A 27,936-nucleotide genomic window follows, 5' to 3' on the forward strand; every position below is an offset into this window, starting at 1 on the left:
ATATTGTCTATTTAAAGAAAGATATGTGGCCACATATTAAGAGTGGCCATCACACAAAGCGATTTTTCCCCAAGTAGTCTGTGGATTCTAATGTCCCAAATAGAATAGTGCATGAGTTCTAACCAAATTGAAATGCAATTAGAGGAAGCTAGCCCCTTTGAATTTACAGCAACTGGGATTTTATTTATGGCCTGTACTGGATCTATTCCAGTTCTATATCACAACACAAAAATTCCCATTTCCTCAAAGCTAAAACCTAAGCATCAGTTAAACAGACTGGTGAACAGAAAATTCAGCTGGGCACAATTCATTAACTGGCTGATCACTGTGAGTTGGCTGGTGGTTGAATCTATTGCTAGCAAACACAGAGATAAATTTCTCCTAAAAAATCGAGGTCTTGCAAGGGTTAGCAAGTTATTTGTAAAGAGGAAAGTGCACTCAATTGGAGAAAATGCAGTATGTCATTACTTTGACCCTACTTATAAATAACGGATTCTAGAAAGATATATATAGGCAGGCTGTTGAAGCTTTAGGACTGTTGCCTTAATGTAAGAAAATGCAGTCATTAAACCACCAAAAATGGTTCAACATTTTTGACTTCAGAGTGTTTTTCCTTGAGTATAGAATTTATTTCATATATTGCCAGTTCTGTATTAATATTATCATAGTTTATTAGCTTGATGGTTGAATTTCTTCTCCTGTAATGCAAACTAATATAATAAAAAGACAAAAGGAATTCTTTAGGATATGACAAAAGGGGAATTCTCTTCAAAATTAATGTTACAAAGACTTTTGGATTATGCACTTTCTATGCATTTACTTCATCAAGTTAAGTACTATTCTCTAAGCCTGTATCACATGATATTCCTTCCATGAAAGTCCATCTTGAAAGCCCATTTTCTTCTCTGGGCTCCACAACACAATACTTATACCAACATTTGTTGGTATCTGTTTGTGTTTCCTTAATGTTCCCTTTAAGTTAATGGTGAAGTTTGAAGTTTGTTTTAAAAGTAAAATTTTGCTTTAATGCTTTATGAATGGAAATCTATTATTTACATCCAATGTTATTTTGTCTTTCCGTGGTAAGCCTTTAAAGTCGGTTAAATAGAATGAGACTCAATTGGTTGTATTGGTTCTATTTCTTCCCTTAGAAAAATATAAAGCTTAAGACAGATATTATACTACTTTGTTTCATCTGAGTTACTAATCGACGTATTTAATTTGTAAAGAGTTACCAAGCTAGTTAAAGTACAACTGCTTTATCACAACTGGAGACTTGTTAAAATGAAAGAGATTTATGATTTCACTCATATGTGGAATAAAAAACTGCAAGTAACAAATGTACAAGACCAAACAAAAACTCAGATACAGAAAACAGTTTAGTGTTTAACAGAGGGAAAGGGTAAAGGGGGTCAAATATATGGTGACGGAAATTTGACACTGGGAGGTGAACATACAATGTAATATACATATATAACTGTACACTTTAAACCTGTACAATTTTATTAACCAGTGTAGGCCCAATAAATTAAAAAATCAAAAGCAAAAAAGAAATGTAAACAATTTTTGATTACTTTTCAGATCTAACTATTCACCTTTAAACAAACCAGAATATCAATATCTAATCTATTCCCCTCTATATTGTAGAGGGCAATTTAAAAAAAAAACAAAACTTTTTCCTACTGTACTAACCAGAAACCTTTGGTGGCAATTTGGAGAAAGTGGAAACATTTTCAGCAAGGAATGAGGAAGGCCCCGGAGGGAACCTGGAGCATTGAAAGAAGAGAAAAGCTAAAAGAAAAAACAAAACAGAACTATACTTTGGTAGAAACGGGACTGCCACACACGGACACTGGGATCAGAAAGATGAGTTCAAATCTCAGCTGTCAAGCTTTAATTTTCTTATCAGTAAGGATATATTCACTAATTCAATGTTGTAGCAAACCAGCTGTCTTGATACATTTTAAAAAAGGCCATAGGACAGAGCCTAACTCAAAGTTCCTAATTCCATGACATTGAACATAGTATTTTTTTTCCTGTTGACATTCATACAGCACCTTTAACCTAAACAATTATGGACAACATATCACTAAACGATGAATACAAATCATGTTTAAAAATTGATAAAACCCAAAATTCAACCGAGTGTATTTTAAAGATCTTGTTTTAACAATTCATGAATCAGGCAGCATCCCATCTGGCAGAGCTCTGAGGAGCTATAGAAAATAAGACTTACAGGCAAAAGGAAGTGGGAACAAGAAAGTTACACTTAGCAGAAAGCAGACTGGTTGTGGCGCAGTCACTTTCTTTAGGGGATTGCAGGGGTCTTTTTGGCAGATGACCTCCCAGTGCTGATAAAAGATTCCAGACTGATGGGTATAAGATTCCATTTCTGGGAGAAACTGTAATTAAGTTCTAGTGTGATAAGGGGCTTAGTTAGCATAAGCAACTTCATTTTGGGCCCGCTGTCTTATTTTAAACAAACAAACTAAATGACACAACTAAACATACAAAACAATACAACTCCCCCCCCCCAAAATCAAATTCATAAGTTATGAGAACCACCCAGTTTAGTATTTGCCTTGGCAAAGGAGTAAATTTCTGAGCCCACCTCCATCCTAAATCATTCCAATTCAAGTTATTAAGTAACTAGTTGATGCTACAGAGGCAGTTACAGAAAACATTTCTCCCTTTGAGGAGGTACAGTCTAAGGAGATATTAAAATGCAACAATGATGTTCCATGCATAGAAGAATGTATAATCTACTACCGGAACACATGAGGAAGCAATTAAATTTGTTTGGTGTGAGAAGAGGGAAAGAAGTGTAAAGATTTATCAAGGGGAGGAGACATGGCGACATTTAAACCAGGCCTAAAAGGAGCGAGAGTCTGCCAAATAGAACAAAGGGAAGGGCGTTCAGGTGAGGGAAACAATAAGAAGTACACACTCAAATTCCTAGAGACCCTTAGGAAGACAGAGAATCCAAACCATTGTAAAAATTGCTCCAAAGAAAGGGCTTCTTTGAGAAAAAAGGCTAAGTTACAAAGGATATTATTTGCTCCATAGAATTGATTTTCTGGAATCTGTGAGATTAATCAGCCATCTCATGTGGATAAATAATTTCAAATACAAGAACAGTAAAGAAAATTAGCTTTATTTATGTAAATTAGAAAAATTGATTGTAGTTAGAATTTGTCAAATGTCTTCATTCTGAACAATTTACAAGAGTATTTACATACAAACATAATAAAATAGAACACATCACATTGCTCTTGCTTGACTCAAAGTGTTTTTTTCTTAGTTCTGCCTCTATCACTTCGGTTTTTAATTTTTAACAGGGAAATGCTTTGTTTCAACATAGTGCTCGAGTCAAAGATTATAACACTGAAGTGGAAGGAAAGTCAATGATCATCAACAGTTAAAAAATATTTTTTAACCAATATGACTATCATTAGTTTTTTATATACTAAAATGTCATGTTAAAAAAACATCTTGTATTCATTATGATCTAAATTTGTTGTACTAAATTTGACATTTTATATAAACTCATAGCTGATCTAAATATAGAAATGAATCTACATTAAACTCATTGGTATGAATGTTTGCCACAAATGAAAATGAATAAAATTGTTAGGAACAGAGTTAACAGAAAATTTATTTCAGAAATTGAAGTGGAAATGTCTTATTCTATTTAAAATTAGAAAAATTCCCATTTTCTGAATCCGATATGAACAAAACCAAAAGATGGTGACAACCCATGATATGTGTAGACACCAAATCTTAAGTCACACTGTAGGGCTATAATGAATTTGTACTATTGTATACTGAATCCTTCTAAATCAAGATTCCTAAACAGCTTTCTAATCATTTATGTTGTTTGAGAAATCCAAGAAAAGTTTAATACAATTACTGAATAGGGCAAAATTTAAAATTAGCAATTGGGATACAATATAAATGCAGATAATTTACAACAGAGTTAAATCTGTCAGAGTATTAAGTATACCATGTGTGTATGGACATGGTCAAAAGAAATTCATTTCGTTATTAAAGCAGTAGATTGTTTAGTAAATTAAGTTCTTTAACATTTTCTTGAATTCCTGGCAAGAATTCTAACAGAGCTCTGTCGTTTTATTAAATGGGAAAAACTTCCCCACAAAAGATGCTAAGTTTCCTATTACTTTGAAAACTCACTGCTATTTAAATTAAAACAATCAACCAGACCTCCAAGTGCACTTGTGTCTAAAATGTCACCTTAGTTCCCAAAGAGAAGGAAATGATAACGTACTGTATTAAGGTGCTTACTAGTCAAAAACAAACAAACAAACAAAAAACCACAAAACATCAGAGGAAATTGGTCTTTAATTGGATGCTTGAATTCTTTCCAGAGTGTTTAGTATGTTTAGATGTTGGTATCCTGACTTTGACACTTTCTTGATTGCCCTTTATAGCAGCCTCAAGGCGGGCTTTCAGGGCTGGAGAAGAAGCCATTACACTTTTAAACACTGATGAATACTGAGGCCCAATGTGCATGAGATTTTGCAAAGCAAAGTCGTGTAAATTTCTCATTATGGAAGTTGCTGAACCCAGAGCATTCTCATCCAAAAGGAAGGAAATGAGGATGGGCAGAAGACAGGCCACCAGCTGAGCGCCTGGAAAATAAACAAATGATGTAAGCCCTAGGTTCAGGGATGTAAGTGTTTATTATACAAAGTTGTAAACACACTTGATCTGCACTCATATTTCCCCACTTAAGGAGAAAACAATTTTTCCCATCTCTTCCCCCAGATTAATACTACTTGAGATTAACATAATACTGCCTTTCGATGAATATAAAAATATAGTATTAAGTGACTAATTGAATGTTTTACATTTTAAATATCAATTTAATTTCTGATTCTGGACAGATTCTGATACAGTATGAATTTAGAGCTAACACTTACGATGCTGCTCTTCAGCAACAGCTACCAGTGATTCCAAGACCTTTATGCCTTCTTGAAAGATCTGAAGCTCAGTAGTGTCTTCAGGTTTTCTCTTGTCGATTTCCTGTAGTTTTTCCACAATAGAGGATACTAAAGAGTAAATGTAAGGGTAGGAAACAGCTGGATTTGGATACTGAAAAATGGAAAGTAGGAGCTGATAGGTCTTGATCTGTACCTAATCAGGTAAGAGACAAAAACAGTATAAACTGTAAAAATAAATTTATATTTTTATTAAAATGTAGATTTTAATGCAAATTTAAAAAAGTAAATTAAAAAAGGTATTTATTTCTAATTTATTTTTATTTTTTATTTTTTTCTCCCCTCTTTAATCCCCCCCGCCCAACTGGATCTCTGAAAGCGGGCGTCTCCTCTCAGGAGCTCGCTGCACTCCACCGGGGGCCTGGCGCACCCTGGGGGCTTGGCGCAGCAGGGGGTATAGTCCATGGCTCCACCTGGGGTGCAAACCCAGGACCTTCTGTGTGTAAAGCAGACGTGCTAACCACTACATTATGGAGCCACCCCCTAAATTTAGTTCTAATTTTGAAAGTCCAAGTAATGTAATAGGTATTCTTACTTGCACACTGACAACAGTGGTTTTGACAGTTTTAACTGGGAATAGGGGTACGTGGGTATGACAGAGAAGGATAACTTATTTGCCTTCCCTATCATATAGTTAATTTTTCTTTTCTCTAATTTCCATTTTCCCTCTCATGTGCTCCTCTATACTCTATAAAGTCAAGATTAAACCAAAACACACACACACAAATTTGAAAAATATTTTGGAGATTTCAGAAAATATTGTAGATAAAAAAATCACATATATCTGAAATTCAAATGTCATGGTCTTAAGGTTTTAAGGAACCACGTCTGGATTATATTAACTATGTGTCATCACACATCAGAACCATCACTTTGAGACTGCTGCATAAAGCTCCTTGCAATGCTATAGGCAACAAATAGGACAGAAGAACAAAGGAGATGATTATACATCAAATACAGCAGGTCCTTGAATAATGCTGATGACATGCCTTAGGAACTTAACTCTTGTTTATATCAATTAGCCCCTGGTAAAATTGGTTTCTTTATACGTTCTTTTGCTTAAAGTTGCACAACTTATCCAAGATATTAAATAAGGACTTACTATATGAGTCATCCTTTATTTAATTCATTATGATGGTATTTGGATGATTATTTTTTTCTGAGAGAAAATCTGGTTCCTATATTTTAGGAGTTGATATATTTGTGATCATGTGCTACAAATTCATTTTGTAGCACATATATTAATCCAGCAAATGAAGAGACCATAAAGCAATGGGATCGACTTGTGTTTTTGGAATGGGTCCCATTATTTCACAATCGTATATTGAAGGATGTGCTGGAGTCTTCCTTTATTTTTTTCTTTTTCTTTTCTCATTTTTTAAAAGGAAATCTACTATAGTAAGCTACAATGTATTTTACTAAATGTCCCTTGTAAAATTCTAGAGATATATCAATTTTGAGATGCCCTTCTTTCAAATTTATTTATTCTTTAACATTTCCTTTACTTTTCTCTGACTATGCTCTATCCTCAGGGCCAAAGAATAAGACTACTATTATTTGCTTTTGTTACTGCAACAACAGGAATCAATCCAAACCTAAAAATGAAAATTTAGTCTGATACTTTTTGTTGGAGTCAACAAAAATCACAAAGTTTTAGAAAAGCCTAAACACATTCCTATTAAAAATATCTCTCTTAAAAACACTTACCATAGGATCTTTTATCTCAAGAGTAAACTTAAATTTCTCAATACAGCGCTTCTGAAGGCATGGAGTGGTAGTTACCTCTGGACTGGTAGACAAAATAAATACTGTGATAGCAGTAAGCAGACTGACTTCATCAAGTTCTTGATGTGTTCCATCTACTAAAGAGAAAAAGGATTTATGACAATTTCTTTTGTGTACACAACAGATATAGACAGTGACTGACTTTAAGAATCCTGGCAAATGTTGCAGGTTTAAAAGTGTGCATTGTAAGTAATTCTAGAACCAAGGATTACCAAAATAATTATAATCTTCACAGATAAAGACAGCGGTAAATACATGTACATATTTACTAGGAATATCCATTTACTAGTTGTGTGACTTTGGACATTCAACCCTGTCTTCAGCTTTCTCATCTGTAAAATGAGAATAACAACAATACTTATATTTATCAAGTTATGAGGATGAAATGAGTTAATCTATTAGAATAGCATGTTGTACATAATACTCAGTATGTGTTAGCCATTACATTACTATTTTTATTGTGCGGCAATACAGAACTGCTTGGACAATTGTTTTTTCTTTGTTAAGTTTAAAGTATTCATATTTTGATAATACTCATGTCAAGTGAAAATACCTTAGTATTTTGCTACATATACCATTTCTTAACAGTACAGGAAAAAACCTGGAAATACCTGCAATAGGCCAATGTGGTGGTGCGGGATGGGGGGTGGGGCTAAAAACAAAACAAAACTTTCATCTAAGTTCTTCTTGCTGGGCTAATAAATTAACAGTCAGATTAACAGGAGAAAATAAAATTTTAACATATGTGCACGGAGATTCACATTAAACATGGAGAGTCCAACGAGAGAGAGGCAACACTGGGTATATATGACATTCTGGACAAAGGAGAAAGGGGGGAATGGGATCTCAGATTTTAAGTGAGAAGGGGCCATTTACAGGTAATTGAGGAAGAAAGAACATAACAGGCAGGTAAATTTTTGCTAGGCAACCCAGAAATAATGAGATGGGGGTGGTGGGGGAACGGGGCTATTTAGTTTTAAACAGACCCCTGGCTGGGGATTGCTCCATCTACCAAACTCAATTCAGATTAGGCTAAGGTGATTATGTTACGATTTCTTTCCTGGAATAGGTTTTCCCCATCTGAATCTCTGAGGCAGGAAAGGGGAGAGGGTCAAAGGTTCTTTGTGAGTCTTTTGTTTCTTAATAACTTAAAAATCAATAACCCTTAAAGGCAAAACTTTTGGTTCCTTTCACACCAATCCTTTTAAGAAATTTTCTATTACATGTAATTCATTTCCCAAAGTCATGCTCTTATTAAATAATTTTAATAAGCCTGTTGTGGAAAATCAGTATTTGAAAAGGAATGGCAAATTCAACTAATAAACTGTGTAAGAACAGAGTGCTACTTATGAGAAAATGACTGCTATATATTATATATGGGGAGAGATGGAGGAAAGGAGGAGCTTTAGTAACATTCATTCAACAAATATTTAAGGTACTATGAACCAGCACTCTTTCTGGCACTGAGATATAATGTAAAGAGAAAATACACTAAATACCAGAAAGTAAATAAATGATTTAATTTCAGCTAGTCACAAGATCTATGAATATAACAAAATAATTAAAATAATACAAAGCAATCCAGGAGCTGCTATACTGGGTAGTCAGAGCAAGCCCTTAGGAGATTGATACCTGGGCTGACACTTGAGAGAGAGTAGCAACGAAAGCAAAATATTATGGACGAGATTGATTTTATAAAAATAATTTGAATAATTGTGAGGTAAAATAGGCACATGGTCAACACTTAAAATTATGACAGCATTACTGTAAGCACTTCATATACAATAAATCTTTAATCCTCACAATAGCACCATGAGGTAGTGTTACCAGAGCAAAAGGGGTCCGACGGCCTGTGTGCGTCCAAGTCAATCAGATACGTATAGGTTTGTAGCAAACAAAGTTAAGGATTTATTTTAGAGAGTTGCCAGTCTGGGAGATACTGGTGAGCTATCGCTCAAAGCCTGACCCATGGCCTGCTGGGGTTGTTTTGTCTCAATGGGCCTTGGACTGAAACACATCTAAAGCCAATGTTATCCTTGGTCTAAGGTCTAACTGAAACCTATTGTCCTCATGAATTTAGACTTGAGTTCAGTTAATCTGTCTTAAGGCTTAATGATTAAAGAAGCAGGCATACAGAGGTGGAAGGATAAGGGTGGAAAAAGCAAGTGAGACAATATGCTTTTGTCTGGGCAAAACTAGCTTGAATCAGAGAAAAAAAAACTCTATTAAAGAAATGAAGTCTGTGTGCGGTTATAGCAGGTACTCTTATTTCCATTTTATGGATGAGAGACTGAGGAACAGAAATTCAATCATTTGTCCAAGTCACACAATTAGTAAGGCAGAGAGTTTGATTTCGTAGAGCAAACTGTTAACCATGATGCTATACTACTTCCAATACAATCAAGTTATTTTTAGTCATTTATAGCAACTTGAAATTACAACATAGTCAGCTACTCTGTTTACAAAAAAATGTTTTGGTTTTTTTTTATTCTCAGTAAGATAAAACTGTTCCTGGTTCCTCATCCCATTTCTTCTAAAATTCCCGTACAGTTATGCCTTACTGACAGGGATACGCTCTGAGAAATGCATTAGGTGATCTTGTCATTGTGCAAATATCATAAAACGCACTTACACAAACCTAGGGTACAGCCTACTACATACCCACGCTATATGGTGTAGTCTACTGCTCCTAGGTTACAAACCTGTACAGCATGTTACTGTGTTGAATACTGTAGCCAACTGTAATATAATAGTATTTGTGTATCTAAACTTAGAAAAGGTACAGTAAAAATACATGCACTTGTGAGTGGGCATGAGTTGGGGGGTGGTGGAGGGCTGTGGAGGGAGGCACCTTTGGGGGAAAGAGATGTCAGGAGGAGGAAGAAAGGAAGGGAGAGAAGGAAGGAAGAGAAAGGGAGTAAAAGGGAGAACAGAGATAGAAGAGACTCAGAGAGATAAAGCTTGAAACTAGAAATAATGATGAGAGTGAGGAGGGGAAGGAGGGAAAGAGGAAAGATAGAGGAAACGGTGGGAAGGGAGTTTCTGAGAGAATAGTACTGTGAAGAAAGACAGATTAAAAGAAATGGAAGGAAGGGAAGTGAATTTGTGTGTGAAGGGGCAGGCAGGGGTGGGTGTGGAGATGGGGTCCTGGGCTCCTCTTTTCTCCAGCCTGCTCCTCTTGCTCACTCGCCAAGTCCTGGTCCTGGCCTTTGGTGGAAAGCATGCTAAGCCTTCTGTTTATTTACACCACTCAGAGCTAGCAGTAAATTCAACACCATAGTTTAGTCCAGCCTTTTCTCTTAACATCCACTAAGTTTTGGGGAAATTTGTTATGTAGTAAATGGTTTCCTGTTATAATCAACTTCTTTAATTTCTCTCAATAGCCAGTCAAAATCCTCAAGGTCCTAACCTCATTTCCTGATACACAACAAAAAAGCATCTGTGTGTGTGTGTGTGTGTGTGTGTGTGTGTGTGTGTGATGAGAGTCAAGCTCATAACCACTCACAACATACAATTATACCTACTTCTTTCCCCCCTTATCTTCTTTCCTTTGCTCTCATTGGCAGAGGTTAATCCTTCTCAAATTCAGTGAATGTTATTTCTTCCTTCCTAGAAAGGGATGTTCCTTCCATCCCTAACACTTCCAACTCCACCTCTATCTTTTTTTCCCCAATAGGCACGAACTCATACAGTCTCACCTTTAAAAAAAAATGTCCTTGATCCTACACCTTCCCTCAGCTTTCTCTTCTTCCTGTAAGAGGAGCCTATAATTGATTCTTCCCCTTCCTTACCTCTTATTTGTACCCCAACACTATACATTGCTGACCACTCCCTCACCATTAAAACTCTTTTATTTGGCTTCTGTGACTGCATTCTCTTCTGACCCTCTTCTCATCTTGCTCCATAAACTCAAACTGGGTAATTTCAACCATCCAGCAACTCCCAAATACATGTAGTCTAAAATCGTCTCTAGTCCAGACTTTCTTAAATGCCAGACCTCTACATATTCTGTTCTACTTGATGATCCTATAGGCATTTCAAATTCAGCTTCACTATATTCCCCTAAAAATGCTCACTTTGGTATTTCTGTTGATTGCACTGAGTGTTCCAGTCACCCTATATTTCAACTCCTAAACCAAACCATTAGTAAATTCTTAGTACATGCTTAGTATTTTAGTTTTCATTATTCTACTCCTCTTACTGCTACTATCTCCAGAATCTTGTTCTTTTTTATGCCGCAGTCAGAGTGATTCTTCAGAAATGGAAATCTCATCACTTTACTCTCCTTAAAACTCTTTAGTGATTCCACATGCATATTAAAAGCAGTCCAGATTACAGATCACGCCAAACCCTCCATAATCTGGCCCTATGTACCACCCAACTTCATTTCTTTCTCTACTAATTACTACCCTACTACGTTTTCCCATCAAATCTACATTCTCTCATTTCTCTACTAGCTGTCTTAAAATGTACCATATTAATTAAGTTCCTAGGTTTTAGATCAAAATTCTGTGACTAGAACCCCTATATATGATGTCCTGTGAAAAATGCTCTCTAATCCTTTTAGAAAATGACTCTTCTGGGAAGCCTCTTGTGGCAGATACAGAGGTGTACCACTGAAATTGCCCTTGTGGAGGAAGGTGATACCCAGCTATGGAGAGTGTGGTTAGCTCTCAGCTCCTTCAGGGTTGGCCTTAGCTACAAAGTTGCCTTGACCAAGATCATGTCCTTCCTGGGCAGCCCACACCTGCAGATAAAGGCCAGGTGATTTGTCCTATGTGAGACATTCTGATGGGCAATCTCCAGAGCTCTCAGGTTCACTGTGCTTCTTTGGGGCCTACATTGCAGTCTGACTTCTTTTTCCCAATATCGCTTTTCCCTATTCCCTTCACAGATCTGGCTCCTTAATAAAACTCTTTCTCCCCCAAGTTCCAGAGAACCCTACCTGTGACACTGTTTGATTCACTCAAGCAGAGCTGATTACTCTCATTTTTGCCAGTTAGTCTCTTTTTTATTGTCTTAGAGATACAGTGATCATTAAGATATTACTTTTGCCTTCAAGGAGTACTTTATGTTATTAATCATACTCTATAGCAATTTATAGGTAATAGACTCCCAACTTTGGGTACAAAGTAGGTGGTCAATAAATGTTGAATTCAGTTGAACCTTTTTCACCATATGAAATCAAATATGGTGAACTGTGACATTTATAAACAGAACGAGAAAAGTGAGGATAATTTATAATTTGTATAAAGACTTTTTACAATCACTGTAACATATGCTGAAAGTGAAAAATACATAACAAGAGTAAACAAATTTTAATGGATACTGAACATAATACTAGCTATCACTTATTGATACATGCCAGGTAATAAGTGAGATGCTTTTCATGTGTTATGTTACTGCTCTAACAATTTCTTGAAACATAATAGCCTTATTTTGTTAATGAGAAAACTAAGGCTCAGAGAAGCTGGGTAACTTGGCTAGTTAGTTAGTAAGTGTGAGGATATGAAACAGATCAGTCTTATTTTATATTTATAATGCATAGCTTATGCACTTTTCACTATACTGTACATATTAAAAAGTTCTGCCAGCTAGTCATGGATCATGTTACATTTTTAAATTAGCATAATATTACATTTAAAGGTTTCTCACTGTTGATCTAGGGTTGCCAATCATTTTACTTGTATTAAAGGTTAGAGATACTAAAATAAGAACATAGATGTTTCTGTCTACTTAGATATTCTCTAAACACATATGGAGTGACTATGGTCTCTTCCAGGTGAGACTGCCAAACATGATCAATATATCATTCTCAAAAAAATCATCTATCCCTCTTGCTTTTTAAAACGAACTGAACAACTACTTCCAAAGAGCTTTAATTACCTGGATCCCAAAAGTCAAGAACTGTTGTTAGAGCACTACGGAGAAGGTCAGTCCAAGCAGTGTGGCTCTTTTCTGCTCTGGCCATCGGAGAAGACAATATTCCTTTCAGAGCCTGTAGGGAAGCTGCAACTGTTGAAGATAATTGGCCGCCAGGTAATCTCACAGCGGTTTCTCTGAGGACCCCAATTGTGAGGAACAATATGGTAGGGAGAATTGAGATGCTTCCTGTAAGATATATATTTAAAAACACTCTGTATTTCAGTCTATGTATATAGTTATTAAAAAGAAATCATCAATCAGTAAGACAATGTCAAAGATTTCTCCCTTTTATTATTTTTTTATAAAAAATGATAATTGTTAAGATAATTTAAGTAACTTAGATTTTAAAGATTAGATTATATTTTGGTTATAATTGATGTTACTTAAATTGTCACAGTATCATCTTTTGCTGTCTTATTTTGTTTTACTTGGTAGTTAGCAAATGTCAAGTTTATTTTTATTTTTTTTTTGTTTTTGGTGTGGTAAAATATACACAACATAAAATTTACCACTTTAACCATTTTAAAGTGTACAATTCAGTATCATTAAGTACATTCACAATGCTGTACAACCATCACCACTGTCCATTTGAATTTATTTTATATTAAAATCTTTTTTCAAGGAATTTATAGCAATCCACTCAGGACAAAATATTAACGTTTTCATGGGGGTATGCTCCATAGCGTAGTGGTTATAGCACGTCTGCTTTACACACAGAAGGTCCTGGGTTCATGCCCGAGGTGGAGCCACGGACCATACCCCGGGTGCACCAGGCCCCAGGTGCGCGCCACGAGTGCATGGGAGGAGATGCCCTGCCTTCAGAGATCCAGTTCTTAAGGGGAGATGGCAATATCCGTAGGTCAAGGGTGGAAGTGGTATGGAGGATTAAAGAGGGGGAAAAAATAAGTAAATAAAGTTTTCATGGCCACCAAGGAGTTGAAGTCAGTATGTTTAAAATGAGAGACTAAAACTAAATTTTCCCAGAGGCTACTCAACAAAATTTGTATATTTTTACTAACCTAATCTTCTGCCAGGCACTTTTTCTGCAACTCCTGGTGTAAGGCAGTGAGTGAGAACAGGAATATAGGTTTCAATTCAAATTAAAATTTAAAGTCATGTTAAAAATAAGAGAGGACGTAAATTGGTCAAGACACATTTAAGCAGAAATATGCTTACCAATGAAAAAGTATTAAGTACTAAGTACCTATTTATTATGTGCTAGATTTCCTAGAGGATAAAAATTTCAATGGAAATAAGACACACACCTGTATATACTTTTGTGTGTGTATATATATATATCTTCTTTATATATGATAATCAATTACATATAATGCCTCTATATGACACATAAAAAACTAAGTATCTACATATAGAAATAACACACACACACACACACACACACACATATAAAGAGGCCTCAGAAATGAAACTCCTGGAGTTGAATTTCAAAGGAAGGCAAAATTTTCAATAGGAGAAAAGGGATGGAGTCACTTCAGATCAAGTGACACCATGGACAATAGCACAGAATAGGGATAAGCATGAAGCCTCCTGGGTTTAAGATTTACACAGAAGGTATGAGGAGTAGTGGCTCAGCAGAACCGTATGGAGAGCCTTAAAATGCCGAAGAATGAATAACTGCCACTGACCAGTATGAAATACTGTCAACTATAAAAGAGTACATCTGTAGTACATGTTGTCTCTATATTAACTTTCACCCTTTTAGTAAAAACAAATTACTAGAATGCAATGTTAATCTTCTAGAATTAATAACATTACTCAAACTTTTGGGTCAGATTTGGTTTAATGAGAAAAGGATTAACAACCATTATTTTTATCCAATAAAACCGTTTCCCTCCTTCCAGGTCAAGTAAAGCAATCACATACCACAGCATACCTTCAGGAGAGCACACTGCAGGAAGTTCAGAGAGGATAACTAATGCAGCTGAAACCAGTCTACTTCCATCTTCTGACAGCATCTGTGGCTTTGTAGCTTTTACTCCTGAGCTACCCGTCAATTTAGGATTTAGTTCTGGGAGCTGTCTAACGAGAATGCATACACACAATTCCAGTGTTGCAAAAACCAAAGATTTTCCAGGCACAAGTCCTCCTGTGTCCTTTCCCTCTCCAAACTCTGGCAGGGTTTCCTTTTCAGCAGCCCCATCATCAACTAAAAGACAGAAAGAACAGTGTTGAATAAACATTTTGTATTTACTTTGCTTCTGGTAGATGACAACTTAGTTCATTTCTGTTGCAGGCAACACATTTAAACGGCTCAAGTCTTGGTTGTTAAAGACTGAAAGAGAAAGCAATTATGAAAGTAAATGTAGTTGTCTTTATTACGACTTCTTATTGTAATGAATCAAAAGAAATCCTTAGTAATTCTCTTGACCTTAAAATATTATCTGGTTGACTCCTTGCTGTTAAGAATGTGAACCTGACAGCTGGAGCTCCAACACTGATCTTGTGACCATAACACAGAAAGATAGGAACAGAGGTCCCTGATGCCTTTAAGAAGCTGCCTTACAATCCCAGGACTGCCTATCTCTGAACTTCTTTTAGACGAGAGAATAAATCCTCGTGTTTTAAATCCACTGTTACATGTAGTCAAACGCACTCTTAAATGATAAACTCACCAATACCAAATTAGATTTTTAAACAAGCAATTTAATCATTTTGCAAAGCCTAAGTCATTAAAAAAATGTTAGTCGTTCTTTCTATGTACACTGGTAAACACTTATAGCTAGTGTAAGTACTCAATGTACAAGGCATCTTTTTCCCTCCTTCCGGGGGTTTATTAAAATTCTCATTTTTCTTAAGGAATAGTAGTTTAGCTACTGACAGTATCCAAGCTAATATGAAAAGGTGAATGGGAGCACTTAAAGCCATACCCAGAAATGTTTCATTGATGCTACACATGATGAATTATCAGAATGAAATAGACATATAAACAATACTTTAAAAAGTAATGATGCTATGTGATTAATTTGACATTATGGGTGAACATTCACCTTCTGCACTTCGTCTTTTCTCCTTCACATGTTCTTGAGCTGCACATATAATCTGTCTTACCACTTCAAGTGAAGCCAGTTGAATGGAAGGTGATTCTCGGGTCAAAATTACTCGATGTAGTACATTCAACAACTCAATACCCAAGTCCTATCATAGAAAACATTTAGGGGAGATTGTATTAGAAATCATATACTGTCTTTTTAAAAAATACGAATGCCTAAATTCTATGACAAAATTTAGAAAAAGAGAATATAATAAATTGCTCACAAAAAAATAAAGGTGTTAGTGATATAAAGTTATGTAACAGTTGCTTCACTGTAAACCAACTCCAGATTGGTTTTTGTCCAATCTTGTGGGAGATGGCACCGTGACAAAAGATCATTTTCACACAGGTCCTAAACTGAGGAAACAAGAAAGGAAATTTCCAAAACAAGATGAGAAATTTGGATAAAAGAAAATAAAGACTGCTATGTAGATGTCCATATTTATATTAAGGATTTTTAATAATAACAAAGAATGAAGAAGTATGACATTAACAGTGGGTAAGTTAATAAGCACAGAATGGATATCTCACTAAAGAATAAAAACACTGGACAAATACCATTTCATTATGCCCCCTTTTTTCTATTGGTTACTCTAGTAGCTTTCTTTCATCTTTGAAAATAACAGTAAATCTATCGTTATATTTGTTTTAACATACACAATAAACAAGCGTAAATAGTTTAAAATTTATTCAAGTACAATCCAAGTCAGGCAGCAATCTGATTAATACTTTAAACTTAATATAGTGTTAATAAGGTAAATAATAGTCCATATAAAGAGGAAATCGTACCATCCATGTTTCTTAACATCCAAGAGTCAGTGATAAAAATTTAATACACTGGTAGTACATGATGCTAACGGTGCCTGCTCAATGCATAGTTGCACTTAGGAAAGCAGTTAAAGTAAGTGCCACAATTTGTAGAATTTTTTTTCTTTTACCACAGTCAAAACTGGGTCAGATATTAGCGTCTGATTCCACCTATAGGCTAGCCTGTAGTTCTCTTAAAAGAACCTGGATGGACAAGTCAGTGCATAGGAATAATTTGTAACAGACAGTAACTAAATGAACCAAGTAGATTCTCTCTTGGAGAAATGGAATATAAGGTACAGAGTATACAAAGACCAGCTTGTACTAAAGCAGAAAGAGACAAAGAAGGAAGACCACACGTAACTAGTAACTACTGTACTGAACACTTCGAAAAAGAACCTTCAAAACTGAAAGGGTTGCTATGCAGAGTGGTTAGCTGATCACAGCAGAAATAAGTGCAGCAGAGGCAGAGACAGAAGGTGGCAGTCAGAGGCATGATTTCTCCTGGGTCAGCATAGTTGCTGACAGCATTCCAGTTCTGAGGCCTAGCTGTGCAGCTGTTTAGTTTTCTTTTTACTTCTCTGTGTTCACTCTGTTCGCTGTAGTAAACTAAACGTGTTTCTGCTCCTGTTCCTTGAAATCTATAGAAGCCTAACAAAAAACAAGAAATCACCTGATCATTGCCAATTTTAGATCTGGGCCAAGGAACATCTAAAAGGGCCTGTAATGCATGTAAACAAGCAGTAATGCTTTCCATGGTTGTATCTGAGCGCAAGGAACACAGAAATTCCACACTGATTCCTATAGAAAACAGACAAAAAGGAGGCTTTTTTGAGATTCTTAGTTTATGAAGTTAAATAATAAATTTTCCATTTTGATAAGATGTATAAATAAGCTTAGCAAAAAAATAATGCAAATAAGCTACAATGAATTTAGGACTCTAAACAATTAAGTGATAAGGCAAGTCTTTTAATAGTTTGTTTTTGTCTACATGTACACAAAGAATAATCTCAATTAGGCTTGTGCACTATTGTGTAGTTGCTACAAAATAGTTAAAAGACACAAAAATTATAATAAAATTTATACCAGAGAACTTAACATATAGAGCCTCATAACCTTTTTTTCACTAAATTTATTGAATGATTACTATGTATCAGGCACTGCACTTTACACATACCATTTCGTTTCTTTCTCAGAATACCTCAGGAAGCAGGTATTATTACCACTCTTTTTGAAAGGAAAATGAATGCACAGAGTTTACGTGATTTAATTTGTACAAAGTTAGTTTTAACGGGGTACAGCAAGAATCTGAACGGAGGTAGTCGAACTGCACAGCTTATGCTTGTAATAGCTCTGCCATCCTACATTCTATAAAAGTCTGTTTTTAAAAAGCTCTATCTCAAGGCAAATGGGAATAAAAATTTAATACACCCAAGAATATATAGGAAATCTGGTCATATCTGGCCTGGGAAGGAATAATAATAGAAGCTCTATGAACCATAACTCTTACTTAATCACTTATCCTTAAAACTCTCACGTTTCATTTAATCAGTAACTTCTTTATAGGTAATGAATGAACTAGGTAAAATATTAAAAATATTTATTCCATTTATTCTAGGAATTCACTGTACCTTAGAAAGATATCTCACTTTAAAAATGAAGTTTCAAGAAAGCCAAAAAAATGGGTTAAAGTTCATAAATGTAAAAATCTCATTTATCTTTGGCCTTAAATATTTGTTTATAATTCAGTACCTTTGAGTATATATTTTTTGAACCTTGCAATTCTTGAGAATGAGGAAAGGGGAAGGAATGATCCCCTAGTATATTGGCATTTTTTAATGTATACACTACTGAAAAATTCATAACAACTGTAGATATCATATGGACACTTTGAAAATTCTGTGGAAAGAACTAGGCTTCTCTTGCAATTTCCATAATTCATTTAAATTGATGCTGAAGCTTTCCAATAATATTTTAAGCAATTATTCTACTTCAAAAAAAAAAAACAAAACCAAAAACATGCTGAAGCCAGCTTGTAATAGGATTCTAGATTTAACACATAAAATTTACAATTTTATAAAATGGATGCAAGTTCACTCAGTTATATCAAGGCTATCACTAACATCTGATGAAGAATGAGGTAACAGTCACCAAGAGCTGACTGACAGTGAAGCGCAGTTTAAGAAAAGCTCTGTAGGATTGGAAGGCTGTAAGCTCTTTTACTGACCTAAAATAAGATGGAATCTATCAGTGTAGATATCCTCGGGAGACTTTACTGTAGCCCCAGATGATGAACCTTGACACATGGAAGTTGGTGTTACAGGCCTTGAGAGATTAGATGCTCCTTCATCTGGGTCAGCAACAACAAAGCCTGTGCTTGTAAGCCACAATGCTGTAGCATGGAGGATAAGCGCCCATGAGTTGTAATAGTGCAATTTTGCATTTTCACTAGTCTCTGCTGTGTAGAAAGCACCACCTACAAAAAAGGGGAAGCAAAGTTTCAGGAGGAATAAGAGATGAGATTAGCTCACATTGTATTTTTTCTTTTCTCTGTTCCTAGATACAGACTATTTCCAATATACCAAAACTTCCATTAAGATCCTTTTTCTAGTCAGTCCCCAACACCCCAAGGCAACATCTCTACTTTCTGACTTCTATCAACACAGATTAGTTTTGCTTCACATAAATAAAAAAATATACAGTGTACACTTGTGACTAAAATTTTGCTTAACAATGTTTTTGAAGATTCATCCATGCTGCTATGTTATCAATGTTTTTACTTCTCTTGGGAGTAAAACTGTAGGGTCATAAGGTTGATGTACCTTTACGATTTTATTAAAAATTTGCAGGCTAATTCTTAAATATTTATCTTTAATCATATTTTACTATACTTCATCTTAAGCCAAAAGGCCTAGAAGTGATTTTTTAAATCATATTTTACAACAAACATGTGCGTATGTATATTTAAACAAATACTGATACCTACTTATCTACCTCCAATAACATTTTGCTTTCCTCAAACCTTTTGTTTTAAACCTAACACTTTGTTATACTACTAATTCTTGCCTCTCCTTCTGTAACCATTTTCCTCAGGTCAGTGTGAATCACTCCCAAGTATGGTCTTATACTCTATGTATGTTTGTATTCATAAATAACATATGCTAGGAGGGTGGGGGTGGGGAGTAGAACAAAAATGAATAAAGAGAATCAAATATATGGTGATGGAAAATGACTTTGGGTGGTGAACACACAATGCAATATACAGATTATGTATTATAGAATTGTACACTTAATACCTGTATAATTTTATTAACCAGTCACCCCAGTAAATTTAACACAATTAAAAAATATATATGCTATTATTTTGTTTTTAAATTTACTTAAAAGGCAGTATATTGTATGTGTCCTTTTTGAACTTTTTTCACCTAACATGTTTTTGAGATTTACTTATATTGGTTTATATCTGTCATTCTCTTTTGCTGATAAATTAATAAAAATAAATTTATTTCCATTTTTATGCTCTTGAAAAGTACAATAAATACTACATACCTTTTTGTGTATAATTTCTACTAAAATTCTAATAGAATTTGACAGACTGACCCTAAAATTCTTATCATAGAGTAAAAAAAAAAAATAGCCATTTTGGAATAACATGAAGATTAAGAGTGGCTATCGAACATGCAGTCCACAAAATGAGGTATTAATGACCATAAATTAGATTCCTATCTCCATTTTATACACGCAAAATAAATTCTAGTTGTATTAAAGTCCAAAGTGTAAAATGCAAAGCTGTAAAACTTATAGGTCTTTATGATTTTAAGTAAAAAAATGTATGAGGCATTACATAAACCATGAATGACTAATTACATTAATTTCAAAAAGGTAAAAAAAAAGAACAAGCTACTGACTAGAAGATATCTGCAAGACATGGAATCACAATACTAAAAATATATAAAAGATTAACAAATTAGTAAGCAAATGACAAATGCCAAGTAGAAAATGGGTAAAGATTATGACTTCGTGATTTGTGGAAGAAAAAAATTAAAAAGCCTATAAACCTAGGAAGAAAGATCCTCAAGCAAGGAAAGAAAACAATGAAATACCACTTCACACCCAACAGACTGGCAAAAATTAGGCATGACATATAATGGTGGGGAGATGTGGTGAAACAGAAACATGTTGTTGATGGGCATAGAAATTGTTATAACCACTTTGAAGAGCGATTTAGCAGTAGTTTGGGAGGTAAGATATACATGCCTCATGACCTAGCGAATCAATTTCAGTGTGTCTACTCCAAAGCAACTCTCACATGCTTATTCTATGAATGAAAATTATTCTGGGGAAAATATTTCAGATAAACATTACCTGCTAAAGGAGAAGTGTTGAGAAGTTAATGTCACCCGAGGAATTATATAAATGTTTTACCCCCTTACCTTCAACAGGAAGTTGGGAGGCAAATTCTGAAGGCAAAGTTAAGAGAGCAAAATCCTGAAGTGCCGCAAGCCAGAGCCTACTTAGTGTGCCTAGGTCCATGTGGACTAGGTCAAGCAGTCCATCTGAGGAGTATGACCCACTTCTAACACTTTCTTCTGAACAGGTCCTCAAAGGCTGTTTGTGGTTTTTATGTCTTTCTAAAGCAATTATGTAGACCTGTTAAAAGTTAATTTGTAAATAAGAAGAACTCGTACCCCTTGAAAAGGTGCTGTCATATTTTTATTTTGCTAAGGAGACAGACTTACCTTTGAGCATACTGGACTTGAAATACATTGTGATACCAAAAGGTACACATGTGTACCCACATACACAAAACTGGAGTAGAAAGATCCAAAAGGGTTCTCGTTGGTGATATATATTAGGGATAACAAATACTTGGCTAATGTGCCGCCTCTCTGTACTTTTACAACCATGAGCTGTAACTAATGATCTTCGCACTCTTTCTCACTAAGTCTTGTTATGGCCTTACTATCCATCTCAACATATGGTTTCAGGTGGCTGTCTCTGAACTGCAGTAAACTGAAATACTGAAAATATTTTCTTTTAAAGTTTCCACTAAATCACTACAAAAAGTTTACATACAAACAACATGTACCCTTCACAGGACTATAGGATATTAAAGTATTCAACACAGTACTACCCCTTTATCTACAGCTCTAAAATCCAATAAGCTCTGAAAAAATGTAAGTGTGTGAGAAACTAATCTGGTGGCAAAACTGAATTTATATGAGGCTATTTATCCAACACAGTAAGAATATCCACACATTTTACTAGATATATTAATGTGTTTGATTACATATTCCACGGTATTGCCCCAGACTTCTTGCATAAATATATGGAATATGAACTGCATTACTTTTTGAAAATCCCCCAAATTCTGAATTCCAAATGTTATCTGGAGCGGAGGATTTCAGATAGCAGATTATGAACTCCTTTATGCAGAACCTATTGGTCAGTCATTATCTTTACAGAAGAGAGAATACAAGGTAATGGGCAGAGACTTATTTGTAAAACAGGTTATAGAGATTATGGAATTTGTTCTTTTACAAGTATATGTTTAAAAGCATAAAGAGTTCACTGTATAAGACAGATCCAGTTTAGTTAATCTAGGTGAAACTATTTCCTAATCAAGATTTGTCAACCCTAAATAGTGGGGAAAAAAGCTAAACAGATTCTACAATCTTCAGGTTTTAATTTCCTCCATTCTCACATATTAATTCTCTTAGTTGCCATCTGAGACTATACTCCTTCATTAAAATGATATATGAACTCAGATTGGCCATGCTCAAAGCTGGATGATGGGTGTAAGTGGGTTCATTATACTATTGTTATCTACTTTCATATCTGCTTGAACATTTCCATAGTAATTAAAAAAAAGATATAGCTTCCTTTCCAATTAGAAAACTAATGAAAAATTAGGCATTTTCCTACAAGATTTCTTTAATCTTAGAAAAGGAAATGACTTAATATTCAAAAATCACTCTATAAGAGCATTAAAAAATTAAAGTTGTGTTATAGAGTTGATAAAACACACAAGCACACCCACATTTCTATTAATTCAGATTTCAATAAAAACTGATTTCCACTGGCTATTATAAAGTCTCTCTGGCTCATGACTACCCTTGCTTAAAGCAGCAGAGACAGACAAGAGAGAACACGTTAGAATGCCTGGTCGAAATATCAATTAACATATAAATAAATCATATGTTCAAAATCTTTTCTTAACCTTCAAGATGGATTTATCTGTTTTAAAAAGTTGATTTCAGTTTATGGCCTAAGATATTTATTAACAACTTCTAAAATTTCAGTTATAAATTGAGAAATACTAACCTCTGCCCAGGCTTTTAGTACAGCTAAGATCTCCATGGTAGAAGCACTTTCATTATATAAGTGACTTAGAGCTTCTTTTCCAGCCTGTATTTTTGTTAACGATGAAACAAGCAACTGATGAACTCTTCGGAGATCATTAAGGTCACTTACAACTCCACTTGCTATCCAGGCACTGCAAACCTGATTTTTAAGAAAATAAGAAGTCACATTTAAAAATGATAAATATCTCCCTTGTGAGTTCAGCGGAGATAAACTACAATTTAGGAATCTAGTCATTGAAATTACCTTGCTATCAAGAAACCCAATGGGATGCTGCTGACAATGACATTCAAAAGCCAGCATTTCAAAAGGAAATGATGTGTAAGGTTGAAGAAAGGAAACCAGTACTAATAATAAGTATAATAAAAGAGTTTCAGATGTTATTTATGTGGAGAAATGAAGCCAGAAGGTATCACTTTCATAAATGTTTGGATTAACATTTGAATTAAATCTCTAATCTTGATTATTTAATCTTATTATTTAAAAATCTGAGTTAATTAATATAACTTTGTTAAGAAATAAAGCACCTAACACTTAAAACCCCAAAGAAGATTTTGATTCTTTAAGACAAGATATTAAAAATTTCTAAGACAAATCATTAATTTTTCTCCAATGCAAAAAGCTTACTCAATTTTCACGGGCTGTCTATGGTTTTCCTGGGTATCACAGAATTTCTCTTTTTCTAGAGAAAAGTTAACATTTCCTAAATACAAAGGAATAAAAGAAAGTTGAAAGACGACTAAAGTGAGTTTTCCCATTATGTTTATAATTAATTCAATTCAAAGTAGTTCTGCTTTTAATTATTTCAGGTCAGTCAGGGCTGGTTATTGTTTGACAATCACTCAGAGAAAAGTACCTGTTTAAAATTGTATATTATATTGTCCTTAGATATATGAAAAAATGCTCAATTTCGCTTGAAATACAAATCTAAACTATCCTAAGATACTCTTTTTACTCCATCAGGTAGACAAAAGTCTAAAAGTTTGATAACCCACAATAATGCTGAGACTGTGGGCCAAGAGGTATCTGCACACATTACTGGAAGGAGATTAAACTGGTAAACCTCCATAATATACTCTTCAACACAGCAATTCAATTTTGGAGAATTTCTCTTACAAATATGCTTACACCCAGTGAGATGACCCATGCAGAAGTTCATTCACTCCAGCACTACTTGTAACAGCAAAAGATGAAAAAAACCCATTTATCTGTCACTGGTTAAATAAATTATGATTTATTCCTATGCTGGATGATTATGCAGTTATACAAAAGGAAAAGGAATTTCTCTTAACTTAAAAAGTAAAGGAAAAGGAGCAGCTGAGATTAATGGTTAGACAACTATAATGTAGTGCTGTGGTATCAAATACTAACTGGAGAATTGCTTTTGAAGAGAGGGTTTTACTTCTTCTTTTTTAAAAAAAAATCCCAGGAATTTATTTAATGTTTGCTTGATACATTTTACATAGACAGGCTGGGACTGTTTGCTTTGGGTGGTTCCCGAGAGGGTTTTCCTTCTTAAGCTTCATCTTTCTAGACATTTACCTGACATGCTTTGGCAGTGACATCAGGTGGTGTCTCTGAAGTGAAAGCTGGTCTAAGTGCTGCTCCTACCTGGCAAGAAATGATATAACATATCAAGATCAATAAGTAAGATAGTACAAACTCGTTTTCTTTTTAATGTTATTTTAAAATTATTTATAATAGGTATTGTGGACACCTGTTGTTTTTGCCTGCCCATTATACTGTCCCGTTTTTAGTTGAAAGCACCCGATTTTCCTTTGGAGGACCTCTCTCTCCCCAAATCTTAGCCCATGTTGTTCCTATGGAGCTTACAGTACTGCCTGGCTCCAGAGAGACCCATGTTGGGAGTACTGGGAAAGAAGTGTTGTTTCTTTATAAGATTTTAGGTGTTAAGATAGCCATCTTGATAACATTTGAAGACAAGAAACTTGAGAATAAAGCCAGTGTAGAACCAAGCAGAGCCAACTAAGATTGCTGACAATTTTCCTTTTCTGCTGAGTAGTAATTTATTTCTACCATTTGCAATTTTAAGAGGGCTAAAAATATAACAGCGCTCCACTTAAGTTGAATTATAATATTTTATTCTAATAGGATAGTTCTATGTAACTCCACTCCTTTTGCTTTCTCCTTAAGCATATACTGGCATTACCTGCTGGGAAGATGAAGACTGCTGACGAATTGCTGAACTGCTCTGGTCTCCCTAACTACTAGCCATCAGAAGCTACCTTTGAATCATAATGAGAGGTATCCTGGGATGAATGCTGCTGGAGGATTACATGCGACGTGATGTATTATGTGATGATTTTGTTATCTTCCTTGTTCTTCCTAAATTGCTCAATGCATCAGTTGAACATCACTTAAAAAGACTACAGAACCAGTAATAGAAACTTGAATTCTTTTCTAAGTTCAGAACAAAAATGAAGGTGGTTACATTATTCTAGGAATGAAAATAAAACATGCATGTAGCCTAAACTGAATGTTTAATAATGAATTAGTGTTATCCTAAGCTTATTCAGATATTTTGTAAAGAATTCTATTACACCAAAGTCCTTATTTCCCCAGGTTACCAAGATTTTAATTATGAAACTTAACATTTAACGTTATAAGACCTATTTTATGTACTATTTTGCTTTTACTTGAAGATTTCTTCAAACATATGCATTTTCTATGTATTGATTATAATGATGATATATTAGCAGAGCTACATACTCATTCATGTATTAAGAGGTGACATACCTTTAGGTTCATAGTATTTTTATCTGATAGGGTGTATAATAACAAAATTCTCTAACAGCAAGTGCTTACATTGGCTTGATACTGTTCCAGAATCACATGACCTGGAAACTCTGGTTCTGGAATAGCTGCAAATCGCCGAATAACAACTAACAGTGTTTCAAGGCCGGAAAGACGGAGCTGGTCACTGTGATCTGTGGCAGCCATAAAAGCCATACGAATTAAGTCGGCAAGATGTAGCACCAAAAAGTCATCTGCAAGATTAAAAAAGCTTATCAAAAAAAGGAATATGCTGGAACTAAGCTTTATATGGTTTTAAACTTAATTTCGTAAGAGATTTTCTTTTAAGTACCTCTGATGTGATTTACTGTTTTGTTTTACTATGTTAAATACAGACTTCAAAGCTGAATTTACTGCACCACTGCAAATACACACAACATATTATTTCAAAGCAACTTATACAGTTATTCAAAAACCAAAGGCAGAATTAGTATCTTTTAAAAGAGTGCTAATAGTAACTTCAATAAAAATTTTGTTCAGACTTTCTAATAAAAATACATTGGAAAGGACTTAGGAGATTTTGGGTTTTGATGAATTAGGCAGAATAATTTAATTATTCTCTTTATGTCAAGTTGAAGCTAAAAGACAATGTTCCTTTAAAAAAAGTTTTATGTAGTGCTTTGTATGGACTAGATTATCTTATTTGTGCATGTCCTGCCATACATACAAATGACTGCAAGATAAAAACTATTTCTTGCTACAAAATTATAAATGAGAATTCCTTTTATTCATACAACACATTCTTTGGTATAATTCTACCAGGAAATGACATAGGACAATTATTTAACAATGTTTCAAGAATAAAATGTTTAAGGGTACAGCTAATCTTTACTAAAATATATTTGAGACTAATTCAAGGAAGAAGAGCTATAGGTTACACTGAAGAAACCAATTCACCTCAGTAAGTGTCAATTACAATTTTAACTGGAAGCATAGCAATCAGTATGCATCTATGATACACTAATGTTAATACTTATCAGTGTCTAACACAGTGCTTGCTCATCCCAGATAAGAGACTCAATAAATGTTGCTTGAAAAAAATCATTTAAACATAGATAGCTAATTCAAACTCTCTGACTGGTGACAGCAACAGTTTGCTTTATAATTCTTCTGTCTGGTAAAGAATATTTTCAGGGCATTTAGATATGTGCGTTGCATCTTGAACACACGTGAAGTAAATTTAAAAAATTAGACATGAAATCTTAACACATATTTAGGCAAAAGATATCAAATGGAACAATAAAAAAGATTAAAATGCAATGTACTGTACATTTGAAACTAATTTAAATAAATTTATTTTAAAAAATTAATATAGTGCATGCTAGACAAGACAGAATAGACTCATTTCTCTTTATTCTGCCCCACTAAGTACAAATGTAAATCCTGTAAATAATGCAAGAGGCAAGCTTCTGCACACTAAAAGAAACTGTCAACAAGAAAAAAAAATGTTAAAATGGTCTTATAACCATGATAACACTGAGACAGGCTCAACTGTTTGCTGAGTAATACCCATGAAGCAAAAATAATCTATAAGCGAAACTGCTATGTTATAAATTAGAAAAATTTGGGAAGTAGCTAATGCACACACTACTTTGCAAGAACATGATTATTTCCTATAAATATAATTCACTGCATGTGCCATCAAACAAAAACGAATGCTAATTTAAAAAGTTTAATCATTAAAAATATATTTAAACTTTAAAAATATACTAAACTTATAGCTATACAAATGCTGTGTCAAGTTTCATAACTGATTTAAAAGAATAAAAACTACATTTTAGTTTAACTTTTAAAATTAATATTAAAAACATAAGCAGATCACATTTCTATATACATCACTTGGTCTTTTCATTATTATGCCACTTACTTCTTGAATCCCTTTTTTTCATTTCTTGTGCTAAACCAATGTCAAAATGGGCACTGTGTGCATTCTCACACTGGTTAATTATTCTACAGATACATTCAGCAGCAAAGACTCTAGTAGTCCATCGGGGGTTGGTAAAAGGATGGGATTTGTCATCATTTCTGGTGGTCAAAACTGAGGCATCATCCCCTTTATCTCCTTCTTCTTCTTGCATTGTATCCACACAAGTTACAGCTGTAAAATCTTTTATCAAGGGAGAATACATGTAATTATAATCAACTCAAGATATATTTATAAAGGAACACAAA

At 34.5% G+C, this 27,936-nt stretch overlaps 1 protein-coding gene across 11 annotated transcripts in view; it reads right to left on the reverse strand.

Moving 5' to 3' along the window:
* Positions 1-3,133: 3,133 nt before the first annotated feature.
* HEATR5A (HEAT repeat containing 5A) overlaps positions 3,134-27,936 on the reverse strand; it is an 88,215-nt gene continuing 63,412 nt past the window's right edge. For 5 of the 11 annotated variants that reach the window (XM_039870493.1, XM_039870484.1, XM_039870489.1 and 2 more), the window contains 13 exons: positions 27,632-27,871; positions 25,777-25,958; positions 24,493-24,561; positions 22,912-23,091; positions 21,021-21,237; positions 18,815-19,063; positions 17,261-17,388; positions 15,737-15,884; positions 14,623-14,895; positions 12,690-12,914; positions 6,726-6,880; positions 4,941-5,154; positions 3,134-4,649 (listed from right to left, as the gene is read on the reverse strand). In XM_039870493.1, the coding sequence (XP_039726427.1) occupies positions 4,342-4,649; positions 4,941-5,154; positions 6,726-6,880; positions 12,690-12,914; positions 14,623-14,895; positions 15,737-15,884; positions 17,261-17,388; positions 18,815-19,063; positions 21,021-21,237; positions 22,912-23,091; positions 24,493-24,561; positions 25,777-25,958; positions 27,632-27,871 (2,588 nt within the window). In that variant the 3' untranslated portion in view covers positions 3,134-4,341. The remainder of the gene's footprint in view (positions 4,650-4,940; positions 5,155-6,725; positions 6,881-12,689; positions 12,915-14,622; positions 14,896-15,736; positions 15,885-17,260; positions 17,389-18,814; positions 19,064-21,020; positions 21,238-22,911; positions 23,092-24,492; positions 24,562-25,776; positions 25,959-27,631; positions 27,872-27,936) is intronic. The other 6 variants (XM_039870490.1, XM_039870486.1, XM_039870487.1 and 3 more) reach the window with 4 other exon arrangements.

Source organism: Pteropus medius, unplaced genomic scaffold (assembly GCF_902729225.1).
Source record: "Pteropus medius unplaced genomic scaffold, Ma_sr-lr_union100, whole genome shotgun sequence".
NCBI classification, from domain to species: domain Eukaryota; kingdom Metazoa; phylum Chordata; class Mammalia; order Chiroptera; family Pteropodidae; genus Pteropus; species Pteropus medius.